Genomic DNA, 13,230 nt, shown 5'->3' with positions numbered 1-13,230 from the left:
GACAGGCCAGCAAAGGCTTATCTGATGAAGTCCCACTGCGCTGAGGCCTGCAGGAGGAGTGAAGTGAGTGGGTTATGGGGTGTGGGGAGAGCATCTCAGACAGAGTGAATGGCAGGTACAAAGCCTGTGGACGGAGGAGGGGGAGGAATTGGCCAACAGCCATCAGGATTAGAGGGCAGAATCGGGAGGTGGGCTTTGACAGAGGCCAGGTAAGAGCTTTGTGCGGGTAGGTAAGCGGCAATGTGACTCTGAGTAAATCATTCACTTTCTACATCTCAATTTAATACCTAGAAATCAGGGATGATGGCCGCTACCGTACAGAGTGGTTACTGGGATACATGAAATGATAGCATGTCAGTTACAATCCTCAGACATGCTAGAGACTCAGTAGAAGGTCATCACTGATTATTTCTGAACCTTTCAGGCACGGAACTGCATGATGTGAAAATATTAAGACTGTTTCATTTTGAGAAAATATTGAGGCTAAGTTCAAACCATTGAAAATCTGATGTGTTTTTTTTATAATTACACACATGCGCACACACACACACACACACATAGGGACTGGAGACAGCAGAGTGAGACTTATGAGAGGCGTACTTTGAAATGGTGCTGACTGGCATGGCTGTGGCTATTGGGGACTTATTGCATGTGGACAGAACTCTGGCTGCTCTAAAAACTCAGCACTCATTCATCCCCCAGAAGAGTCCACTGTGTAGATCTGTTTTCTTTTCCTTTCTTTCAGGTTGTTCTTCCTTTAATTGATCAGTATTTCAAAAACCATCGTTTATACTTCTTATCTGCAGCCAGCAGACCTCTGTGTTCTGGAGGACATGCATCAAACAAAGAGAAAGAAATGGTGACTAGGTAAATAGCTATGAAAAATAAAGACTGTTGTTTAAGTGCATTTCCTTTTGAGAACGAGCATCTCAGGTTCTTGAAGCAGGATCACGCGAAGAGTTCCCACCCATGTTCCCCGGCCCCTGGCCCCTTGGAATCAAACACTATGAGAAGGATGGTTTTGGCAAGTTAATACATGTGTTCTAGGTGTTGAGTTTTCTTATATTTTACTGCTAAATGTAATGCTGAGTAGAAGGAACGAAATACCCAATGCAGAATCCACAAGTAGAGGCTGGAGAGGCATCAGTGTATTTGTATTTTTTGTTAAATGATACTTTTTAACATTGGATTCCTGAAAATGTATTCAAATCGAATGTTTTTGCCAGCCTGTATTTTTCAGCAGAATCTCATTTTCAGAAATTATAACTTTAAATTTTAAAAAATTATGAGCCACCTTGGGATAAAATGAAGTAAACATATATACTTTTTAAAGTTTTCTGCTCACACCAGTCAAGCCAGCATCCTAGCAGTGCTTTCTTATTTCTCTTTAAACCCAAGTATTCTTTGGAGATTTATTTGTGATTCTGCTGAGGATTTCAAGTTTGAGTCCTCAAAATTCTGCCAGCACTTAGTATACATGAGAATCAATTACTGAGAAAGCCTTCTTCTATATTACATTGCACAGGAGTCCAAACCAACTTTTAGATTGTATTTGAAAAAACTTTCTATAAAAATGAGTACCCTGTATAAAGTAGAATACAGGCTTTCCTTGGTCTTGACATTTTTTAGTTATCTATTGCTGTTTAGCCGTATTATCCCAAGTTTAACATCTTAAAAGAATATGCATTTATCCTTTCACAGTATCTGTGGATCTGTCATCAGAGGCTTGCCTGGGAAACAAACCTCTTTTTTATTAAGACTTTTTCTAGAGCAATTTTAGATTCATAGCATAGACTTGACTTTAATGGTATGTTGAATGGCAGTGCAGTATCAGCCTATTGGACAGGGTGAGATGACATTGAATATAGACTGTTCCCAGAGGGTTAAGAGGAAGTAAGATTCCTGCGGGGCATAGCGCTGGGGGTGGGATCTTAAGCTCATCTCTTTACTCAAATTTATTGTCTAATTGGTCGTCTACCAACAGGTAGATAGCCAATCATGTGATGTAAGATTGCAGCAGCATTAAAAATGTTTCCAAACTTCTTCAAATAATAAGCTTCCTGTGAAGTTGATAAAATGGATGACAGTTAAAATAACAGAGAATCCATTCCAGTAACTCACTTTGTTTCCACCAACTGTGTTACCAGAAGGAAAGGGAAGGAAGAGCTACTTTCCAAGATGCAGATAACCCCCTCCCCTTCCCCACTATGGCGTGGCCTTCCTTCCGCCTTCCCTAGGGGAGAGAGAGACCCATGTCTCCTCATTTCACACGCGCACTCATCCACACCACTGGCCCCATTGTTCCCCTGTGGATGGTGAGTGCTCACAGTAGCTGGAAAATGCCGCAACACCAAGTTATCATTAAACACTATGGAACCAAGGCTACTGCAAAGTCTCCTAGTCTTTCCTGGCCAGTTAACCTTTTGTAACAGAAACTTTGTTCCTAGAGGGTGTCGTTAATTTAATCACATTCATTAACATAAATCAAAATATAGTTGGAGAATATAGGGAAAAAAATGAAAAAAAATTATGCAAGCTCTGCTCTTTCCCTTCCCCTTTTATTGTGTCTTGTTTTCGCCATTCATTTTTCAGTTTTACTCTAAGAACTGTTCACTAACTACAGAAGTAACTAATTCTCCTTTACCAACTATATCCCTCATAGAAGAAATCAGAAGAACATCACGATTCTGTGCTAGCCTCCGTTGATGTAGTTTTGGGGCCTTTAATAACACTGCCCCAGTTTTTAATGATTTCATCTTCAATTTTTTTCTTCACTTCTTGGAAAGAGGGTTGGTAAGTTTTACTTCTCCCACTAGCACTTCCGCAAAAGGGAATGTATGCCATTAAAATTTAATGTATGCCATTAACATTCCAACACACAGGAATGAGAGACATAACAACAGAAGTAACTGATTTCTTTACAGTACTTTAATGCCAAACATAGCTAGAATTTATCCTCAGAAAAAAATCAGAGTTGAAAAATGAATAAAGTGGTGGTAAATAAGTTATGGTACATGTTGTCCAGTCATTAAAATGGTGATGGGTACAAATACATGATAACTTAGGAAAATTATCACTTAAAAAATAAAACATTTGTTCAAATAGTATTGATTTGGATTTTTTAAAAGAACGTAAATTTTTATGTATAGAAAAGTACTGGTAAGGAATAAATTTAATGTTAATGGTGGTTTTCTTTAGGTAGTGCATTGTAGATTTTATATTACTATTTTTATGTGTTTTACAAGTTTTTAAAATGAAAAAATCTTACTTTAATAATCATAAAGATATGTTTTAAAACAACCACCATCACTATCACATTAACAAAGACAAACTAAATAATTTGTTTGGCATGTTGAAACGGAATCACTGACATTTGTAAATCTCTGATTTCTTACTACTTCAGTTAAATATTACTTCAATGAGTAAAATACGTAACAAATACGATAAAACAGGTTTAAAAAAAGAACTGGCCCTGCTACTGTGAATAAACAAACATACCTGTATACACGTGATGAGCATTGCCATGATCGTTTTAATTTGTATTTAACAGTTGGGTGTAGCAGTAGTTATGTGGATCTAAATTAATTTCTCCACAGTTAAAACCAGGTTGTTCCCATTAGTTGTTTAGAGACCTCCTGGTACTAGAAATTAGGTATCGAGCATTTCCTGTCTACAGTCAATATTCTCCTGTCCACAGAGGTGAGTGAGATGGGGCATCTGCACTCCAGGAGTATACGTGACAGTGGCTAAGTGTATGGGAATAAATATTGTTCCAGCAGCAGAAAGCTGAGCGGTGCTCTAGGAGTCAAAGTAAAGTAAGAACCCCTTAGATGGGTATGGGTGGGCTAGAGGTTTATGGGAGTCATGACATTCAAAGCTGATCTTAAAAAATACGTAGGTCAGAGATTAAGAAAAAGGTATATTTTTTAGATTACAACGTACAGCGTAGAAGCTGGTCATTTAGGAGAAATATAGGTTATGTAGATTCATGATGGAACACTGTAATTGAGAGTAACTGTCAAAATATCTTTATTCTTTTTACTTAATTCATTAGCACTAAGAAGCCATTGACGCTTTTTAAATAGAAGAATGAGGACAGTCTGGGAGCATAAGTAGGGTTGATAAGAGTAGCATGGCTGGGAAGCCATGGCAGGCGTTAGGAGCTATGGCAGGGATGCAAGCTGTTGTAACAGAAGTGCTGCTTCCAGTAGGTGGTGCTACCCGTGGGTTTGTTCAGCAAGTATTCTGAATGCCCCGTGGGTACAAGGTGCTGTCCTAGGTCTGAGGATAAACACACAGATACAACAGCACAGTTCCCAACTTTAATGGACTTAAAAGGATAGCTGAGGAGACACATACGTATAGAGCTAACCATGAACTACGTTGTGATGAGTGTAAATGGGCCATATATAAAGTGCTGGGAGTGTAAATGCAGGAGATGTAAATGCAGAGAGGGGCTGCATCTGAGAAGCACGAAGAGGGAAGATAAGCATGCCTCGGGAATGAGTCCTATCTCAGAAAGGAGGAGGCCAACCTGGGGCTGAAGTTTCAGTGCTGAGTGGTTGGAACAATATTGGTCTCACTAGCGAAAACAAGAAACTTCAGAAGAACTAGTTTTGAGAAGAAGAGTTTAAATTTGGTTAAAGAGGTACATATGGAAGGATAAAGTACTAACAGGTCATTCAGCTGGAGATATCCAGCAGAAAGTGGGAAGTAGGTGTTTGGTGTTGGAGAGATCAGGGCAAGAAATGACATATTTGGGGATAATCTATACCCATCTCCTGCTCGAAGCTCTGAAAGCAGATGAAACTAAGGGAGAATCGGAGAGAAGCTGAAAGGTCTGAATCAAAACTTGGAGAATTATTACATTTCCAGGGTTTTCAGAAGTGGATCTTTGAAGAATAGAGAGAACAATTAATTAGAGAGGAAGTGGGAAGTAACACTGTAAAACAGAAACCAGAGTTTCACAGATTTAAGTAGTTAATGATGCCAAGTACTGTGGAGAGCTAGCTCTCCAGGATGGAGACGGAAAAGGAGGTTATTAGATTTGCTACTTAGAGGGTACTGAGAACTTCAAAAGAGTGTTTTTCAGGAGAGCGATGAGGTGGAAAGCAAACTCACAAGGCAATGAGTCAGGGAGGAAACTGCAGAATGAATTCTTAAGAATGTTAATAATGAAGGGATATAGAGAAAGGGGATAACGGGATTATGGAAATTGCCTTTAGAAAAACTACGGGCCAAAGTTTATAATAATCAAACCTTAGAGTCTGCACAGAAGCTACACCCTGAAAGAGGGTGGCACTGGAAGGGAGAGAGATACGGTTTGTCTTTTCTTAGGACCTAGCTTTCTATATATCTGTATGTCTCTCTGGTGGCACATCTGTTACTAATCAGGAACACCTAGCGTTGGGAAGCAGCTGATATCATAAGAAGTCATTTTTTTCGGAGAGATTCTCCAACATAAATGTGCTCAGGGTACAGAGCAGTTCTGTTTCCTATCACCGCAAAGCACCCCGGGTCTAGATTAAAACATAATTCTAGTATTATAAATTCATAATTCAAATTCATAGGTTAAAAACGTAATCCTAGTATTATAAATTCAACGTCGCAGAATGTTTCACTCTGGATACTAGGAGTGTCAGCGAGTAAGAGGTAAAAGATGTCGCTTAAAATAGACTAGATTCCAAGAATCCGAAGTGTGTACAATTCTAAGATGTAATCACTCTTTACATGGAGACAGATCCCTGTTAACACACAGAAAGCTCAGTGAATGAGGGCACCTGGAGAAAGTTGCTTTTGTTTTATTGTCTTTGTTCATTTCAGTTATAGCCTAAAGATAAATAATGCTGCTCTGGGGTTGGGGGGGGGCTAATGTCTAATCTTACGTCTAACATCTACTTGAATAGATCATTGTTTGAAAAATATTTAGCACTGATAAGAGATTTCCCAAGACCTCAAAGTCACTTAAGCACTTGCAGATGAATGTCTTCTTGGAAAAGCTACCCCATGCCCTATATAATTAATTTTCACCAATACGTTATTTCACATTGTTACTGAAGTGAGAGATGATGGCCAAAGGCTACTGTAATAAAAGAAGTGATCCTGACTCCTTTCTCCCATTCTGCCGTGAGCAGTTGCCACCATTGATTCCATGGCATAGAGCCTGTCTCCCCAGTCCTGACGAGTGTACATCTGCACACTGCTGGTGATGGGAAAGCTTTGCAAGAGAGGATGGGGCAGTGAGGACATAGCTGTCATCATGATTGGGAAAATCAAGCTGAGTGTGGGGGGGTGCTGTACAAATGGATTTTCAAGGTTAGGGCTTTGATAAGTTCTGGCTGTGGACCACCGGTGCTCTCTGAGGGTTCAGAAGAGTGTTGGATAGAAGTGAAAAGAGTGTCATTTGTAATACGGGAGGTTAAGTGTCCTGGTAGATATTTGCAGATGGCCCCTGGCTGGGAGGGGACTTCTTTGAGCTTGGGTTGGGAGTGGTGAAGGAACACGTGGTGTGAGAAAAGGCTTCTTGGAGTAAACATGTCTGAGCTGAATCCTGAGGGATGTTTAGAAGAGATTATAGCATGAAACTGAGTGTTCCTAAAACTAGGGCCCAGCAAGAAAGCCACCAGACTGCCTGGTGACAGACGTGACAGGACAAGAACGGGTATTGTCCAGGCTCTGGGCTGTGATCCAAGCATTAGTGCGTACCAATGCCATCATGTTGAGTGCTGGGCCCCCTTATGTGGAATCTCCCATTGGTGACCACCAGGAAGGACATGAAGACCCAGGAACTTAGTCTAGAGGAAATAAATGTTCAAGTCATGAATTAGCATTAGAAGCCCTTTAAGTTATCACATCTGTAACGTTTTTCTCTGAGGGATTATCAGTTGTTTAAATTCTCTCTCTAGTTCATTGTGTTCAGATGCACTGGATGCTTTGGTATATGTGTAAGGGGTGTGGTCAAGGTCAGGGAGAAGGAAAGGCCAAATGATCAAACACACTAAAAGTAAACATTTTATGCCCCAAGCACCGTACTTCCATTGTTAAATGATATCCATAACAACAGATTTCTAGAACCTCAGTAGTACTTTGGGGCAGATAAAATTAAAGTTTTCTCCTTGTGGTTTTCTAGTAGTTATATTCTTACGGGGTTCATATAGATTGCTTTTATATTAATTAGCTTTGCTTTCAATTTTTTTTTGATTCCTTATAATATGTGCTTTTTTAACCATGTTTGTTAAAGATATGCACTCAAAGACTCTTTCTTTAATATCTTTACTCCACATTCTGCTCAGATAATTGATTCTTTCTGCGTGACATCATGTTGCTTTTTTCCGGCTCATATATCAGCTGTTTATTTTTCTTTTTTTCTTCTTCTTTTTTTTGTTTTATTTTAATTTAATTTCTCCCTGTCTTTTCTACCTTCCCTTCCCCTTTTCCCTTTTCTCTTTTGTTTTTCTTTTGTCTTCAGCCTATTCTGCAAACTTGGAGTTCTTGTCAGGCATAGGATTTCACTATTTGGTAAGGAGACCCTTGAACAAATACTAGCATGGCCATCACTTGGTTTTCTTTGCCATTTTTGCACTGTGTTGTGTGCTGCTATGTTGCATGAATGCATGTTTGCATGGCTGGATGCATGGTCGTCATAGGCCAAGGTAAGGTCCTCAAGGTTGTTTATAAGTAGCGTTACCTATGGTGAAATTGAAGACTGTAACTTTATAGACTAGTCCAAAGCACACTTGAAAATCAAAAGGTTATATTATTAAAGGCCAAATGAATGAAAATGGCAGCTTCTGCCATATTTTATTTCAGAGGGGTGAAGCCAAACTGGGCCTCTGAATTTGTGTTTGGTTATCTCTTATAGATAAAGTAACGAGCTGTTATACACCAACGATTTTTAACTGCACTCTTTTAACGCTCTTGACTACAGATTTGCATGTCGACTGTATTCCAGACACTGGAGCTTCATAGTAGAGACAGTGAGGCCTGGATTTGGCAAAAGCGACTTTTCTAGCACCCCTCACCCCATGGTAGTCAGTTTTTGTTCATTTCTGAGAATTCACGTAGCTGAAAGTCATGTTCCCAAACACTTGCTTTCAAAGAGCCTTGCAGGGCGGTCACTCACTTTCCACAGACTCTCCTTGCCGTGGGGCTTTAAGACTTCATAGCAGTCGGCAGAGTTTATGTCTTACGCTTTCCTGCATCCGGCTTCGTAACTGCCAAGGCAAATTTTAGCTCAATGCTCTATAGGTTTTGAGACAGCGTCGGGGTGACTTCAGTAAGAAAACATTGAGTGTACTGATAGAGATGTTATAAGTCCCATTCCATTCACAGGAAGACCTAAGGATTAAGTCATTTCTATAAAAGCCACAGTGGATAAGCTGAGAACTAGGTACATGTACGTGTGTGTATGTGTATATATATGCAAATAACTTTTACATTCTTTACATTTTTTGAGAAATGATAGATTCTGGATGTGAGTACTTAATGCTGTATTTGCTTTCTAATATTGTTCTATCCAGTATTTGGGTGTTTTTAAGATATATTTCTCATAAATTGCCTGAGTTCTTGCATTATTGTTTCAGTTATCCAAAATTAACGGGGAAATTGTCTTCAGAAAGCTCTCCTAAGTTGGCTGGCTTTTGTTTGACTTCTCTTCCTCGTAGAAAAACTTCTATGAAAATTGTTCAGACAGAGCTTCTGTATACTCCTTAACCTTCTCATGATGGAGGAAGGCTCTGATGGGGACCCCATAAAAATACTTGCTGTTGTGCTCTCTCTAGCTTCTTACCTATTTTAACTTCTTGGTTTCCCATGTTATGTTTTGCTATAATTTACTTTTTAAAATTTTTGAGGCATTCCATATATACGACAGAGTACGCAGATCTTGAGAACAGCCTGATGACATAGCTTGATGAGATTTTACATGTATCTGCCCGTTTTCTCAGGTCGAGACACAGAACATTTTCAGCATCCCAGAAGCCTGCCTTGTGCCATTTTGCGATTTATAACCCTCTGCAAAGGAACTATATGTAAACTAATCTACTGGTCTACTGATGTAGACTTCCATTACCATGTATTAATTGTACCTGTTGTTTAATCTCTCTTTTCCCTTTGAATATATTAAGGGTTCAGTAGTTGAAGATAAATGCATAATATAACTTGTCATACCAGTCAGAGGAGAAGAACTGGATTTTAACATTCATTCCGTCTCTCTGTGATTCTTGTATTTCATTTAGGAATCATTGCATGTTAAATCCCTTTGCCTTTAAATACTATTATTTTTATTTTTAACAGGAATTTATTGGAGAGCTACTATGTATCTTTATCTCAAAAGCATATTTTAATGCAGTCTTTATATTATTCTAGTGTCTTATTATTGTTTTAAATTTGCTTAGGCATTTGCCTGTAAAACAGTACAGACTTCAAGAAGCTTTTATTAATCAAACATACTCTAATATAGACTTGTCAAAGTGTTAGCATGTTAAGTCTTAGACACATAAACTTTACATGTTACAGTTACAGCGTGGTTTTAGATGTTAACATGATGTCCTGGAGAGAATAATGGGCTTTGAATCAGAAAACCTGTATGTAAGTCCTCTATTTGCAACTAAACCAGCTGAATGATTTGGACAAGGGACTTAACTTCTCTGAACCTTTGTTTTTTGGTTGGTTTGGTTTTTTTTTCATTTTTAAACTAGATTAAAATAACTACTAACTTTAGAGATCTATTGCATGTATAAAATCTCATATGACATGATGAATGTTGAAGTGCTATGTAAACTGTAACAGTACAGCTTTCAAATCTAAGATATCTTAGTCTTATTTGTACAGCTTTTATTTAGATAAATCAAATTACATACACACTAAACTAGGGAACGTGGTTATTTAAAATACATGCGCCATGAAGCCTTTATAATCTAGCCATTTCCAGATCGAAGCAGAAGTTGTATAATCCAAGTATTTACTTTTTGATATATCAAGTATACCGTTGTGGATTTTCCTGAAGAGAGAGAGAGACCTAACAGCATATATACAGTGGTCTTTTGTAAATACATAGACGTATTAATCTCTTTTATTTTTTCTTTCGCCCTGTCTTTACATTATTTTTTTTTTTCTGTATTCTGGCAGACATTAACTAATGATCAAAATGTTTTTCCTGTGCTTAGTTCAAAAAATTGTTTCATGACCTAGCCTAAGAATAAAGTAAGACAGAAGTGAAAGTTGAGGTTAACAAAGAAATACTTGAGCTTCGTGTCAAGGAGCAAAAATACAGAAAGAGATACATTAACCAGAAACATGTCAGCAAGGTGGGATTGGAGACAAGAGGGAAGCATTAAAATAAACTAGATGGGCTTCCCTGGTGGCGCAGTGGTTGAGAGTCCGCCTGCCGATGCAGGGGACACGGGTTCGTGCCCTGGTCCGGGAATATGCCACATGCCGCGGAGCGGCTGGGCCCGTGAGCCATGGCTGCTGAGCCTGCCCGTCCGGAGCCTGTGCTCTGCAATGGGAGAGGCCACAACAGTGAGAGGCCCGTGTACCACAAAAAAAAAAAAACAAAAGTCAAAACTCTTGTCCTGGTGGTGGTCGTTGTGGGGAGCTGAGTATGATCAGTAATGGAATATTTATTCCAAGGTGTCTGCCAGATTGTAGCTGTTCAGAAATTTTTCTGATATGTAAAGTGAGGGTTCCCCAAACTTGAACTTCTATATTTATGTATATCTTTTATCTACTTTAAAATATTTTCTATATGTTGAAGCACACTAAGAATTAAAGAGAGATGAGTCATGTTTTTATTCCTCATATATTCTTTTGAAGGTGTGTAAACCATTTCCTTTTATCTTAGAAAAAGGTAGGGTTTTAAAAAAGGGGAACAAGCCATATTCCCTACAGAACAGTAGTTCTGGGGTATCTATTAAAATACTTTATAGAAAAAATTAGTAAGGAAAATAGCATCTATTTTATATTAGGCTTCCCTTTTGACTTCTGAAATGCTTGTGATTGCAAGGTGGTGCACACTTGTATTTTGGAGAATCAGGATGGGGTAAGACGCAGGCAGGTTGACAAGGAATAAGGATCCCATTTGCCGTTTTCAAGGACACATTATTGACTAACGAAATATTGCTTTTAATCCTACCATTTTCGCCCACTTATGCTAAGTGAAAATTCTGTCTTTCTAACTGCCTAATTTTAAAGCATTTAGAAGATACTTAAGTCCTACTATTATAGCCTATTTTTAGACTTTCAGTCATTTGCAGGGGAAAGAGAATCTGCTAACCAGAGCTGCAGCAGGGATAGTGATGGTGGCACAGGTGTGTGTGTATCAAGACTTCTTAACGGCTTTCTTTTTACATGTGAAAATGAATCGAATGCCTTAATGACATTCATTTTGTGCATTCTTTCAGTAACCAGTTTTGTGTCTGCTGTGTGTGAACATTCTCTTAGCCTGTGAGGATAGAAAAGTGCAGATTTCTTTCCCTCTCTGCTGCTACCACCCCATGCCAATCTACAGGTGTCTCTTACCTGTATGCCTCCATGAACGTACTCACCCTTCTCTTAGAATTCCCTCTTGCCCTTCTAAACTGTGCCCCAAAGCAATCATATCTCTCCGCCTCCCCAACCAAAAACCAAAACAGAACAACAAAATGGTCTCATCACTGAATACACTCCTGTGGAGCCAGTGGCTTCCCATTTCTCTGTAGTAAAGATCAGAATTCTTCATCTGGCCACATAGTGTTTGATAGTCTGTCCCCTGTGTACCCCTGCATCCTCATTTCCCAGCATGCTCTGACTTCCTCATGATGCCTCAGCTTAAGCAGCCTTCTCTCTGCTTCATGAAAATGTATTCCTTTCTGCCCAGGGCCTTTGCACATGCTGTAATTACTGACGGAGATGGGATCCCATACACCACATGCCCCTCTCCAGTCCCTCACACCCACAATGGGGTTAACTACTAATCCTTCACATTTCAACCCAAACAGCATTCTCTCAGGAAAACCATCCCCAACCTCCCTGATTATACTCTCTCCTTCTACTATTATAACTTTCTCATAGCTCTGCTTACTTTTCCTCCATCTCACTGATGATGTTACAAGATTAACTTCTATCTCTGGCCCAAAACTCAGCCCTTCGAGGGCTTATTTTTGTATCCTCAGAGCCCAGCAGGAAGTCTGGTGTATAGTGGCTCTTTTATAAATATCTGATGACTGAATTAATCAACCAACCAGGTCCTACCTTTAAGAAGTCTACAGTCTAACAGAGAAGATAGATAAGTCAGCAGATGCTTACTACAATGAGATGAGTGCTATCAATTTGAATTTTCTTACATTCATGAATAACCCAGACTTTACATTTTTTTCCTTGAGAATATTAGGAAAAATATAATATCCACTTATGTCATAGTTTATGAGAATCACATTTTTAAAAAATTCCTTAAGTGGTCCATGAAAACACTTAGGGCACTTACATTGAAAAGGAAGTAACACATGATTAATGACTTTTCAAACAATCATTAAACTCTACCAGCAATGATACTTTCAGTTCGAGGAACTATTTGAGAAGGCTGGCACAAAATAGTTATCATTTAGAGGCTTTTTCTACTTATCTGTTTTCTGGTGAGTTTTTGTTTTTCAATTTTTAAATTTTTAAAAAATTTATATTTTTTTAACATCTTTATTGGAGTATAATTGCTTTACAATGGTGTGTTAGTTTCTGCTTTATAAGTGAATCAGTTATACATATACATATGTCCCCATATCTCTTCCCTCTTGCATCTCCCTGCCTCCCACCCTCCCGATCCCACCCCTCTAGGTAGTCACAAAGCACCGAGCTGATCTCCCTATGCTATGCAGCTGCTTCCCACTAGCTATCTATTTTACGTTTGGTAGTGTATATATGTCCTTGCCACTCTCTCACTTTGTCCCAGCTTACCCTTCCCCCTCCCCGTATCCTCAAGTCCATTCTCTAGTAAGTCTGCATCTTTATTCCCATCTTGCCCCTAGGTTCTTCATGACCTTTTTTTTTTTTTTACATTCCATATATGTGTGTGAGCATACGGTATTTGTTTTTCTCTTTTTGACTTACTTCACTCTGTATGACAGTCTCTAGGTCCATCCACCTCACTACAAATAACTCAGTTTCATTCCTTTTATGGCTGCGTAATATTCCATTGTATGTATGTGCCACATCTTCTTCATCTATTCATCTGCTGATAGACACTTAGGTTGCTTCCAT

At 38.9% G+C, this 13,230-nt stretch overlaps 1 protein-coding gene across 3 annotated transcripts in view; it reads left to right on the top strand.

The window, feature by feature from the left end:
• Positions 1 to 13,230, top strand: part of RYR2 (ryanodine receptor 2) — a 719,519-nt gene that overhangs the window by 561,784 nt on the left and 144,505 nt on the right. For all 3 annotated transcript variants that reach the window (XM_079900749.1, XM_079900747.1, XM_079900748.1), the window contains exons 62-63: positions 746 to 867; positions 7,469 to 7,518. In XM_079900749.1, the coding sequence (XP_079756875.1) occupies positions 746 to 867; positions 7,469 to 7,518 (172 nt within the window). The remainder of the gene's footprint in view (positions 1 to 745; positions 868 to 7,468; positions 7,519 to 13,230) is intronic.

Source organism: Stenella coeruleoalba (genome assembly GCF_951394435.1).
Source record: "Stenella coeruleoalba genome assembly, chromosome: 16".
Lineage (NCBI taxonomy): Eukaryota > Metazoa > Chordata > Mammalia > Artiodactyla > Delphinidae > Stenella > Stenella coeruleoalba.
Note: the sequence above shows the minus strand (reverse complement) of the source record. Positions and strands in the feature narration are given on the sequence as shown.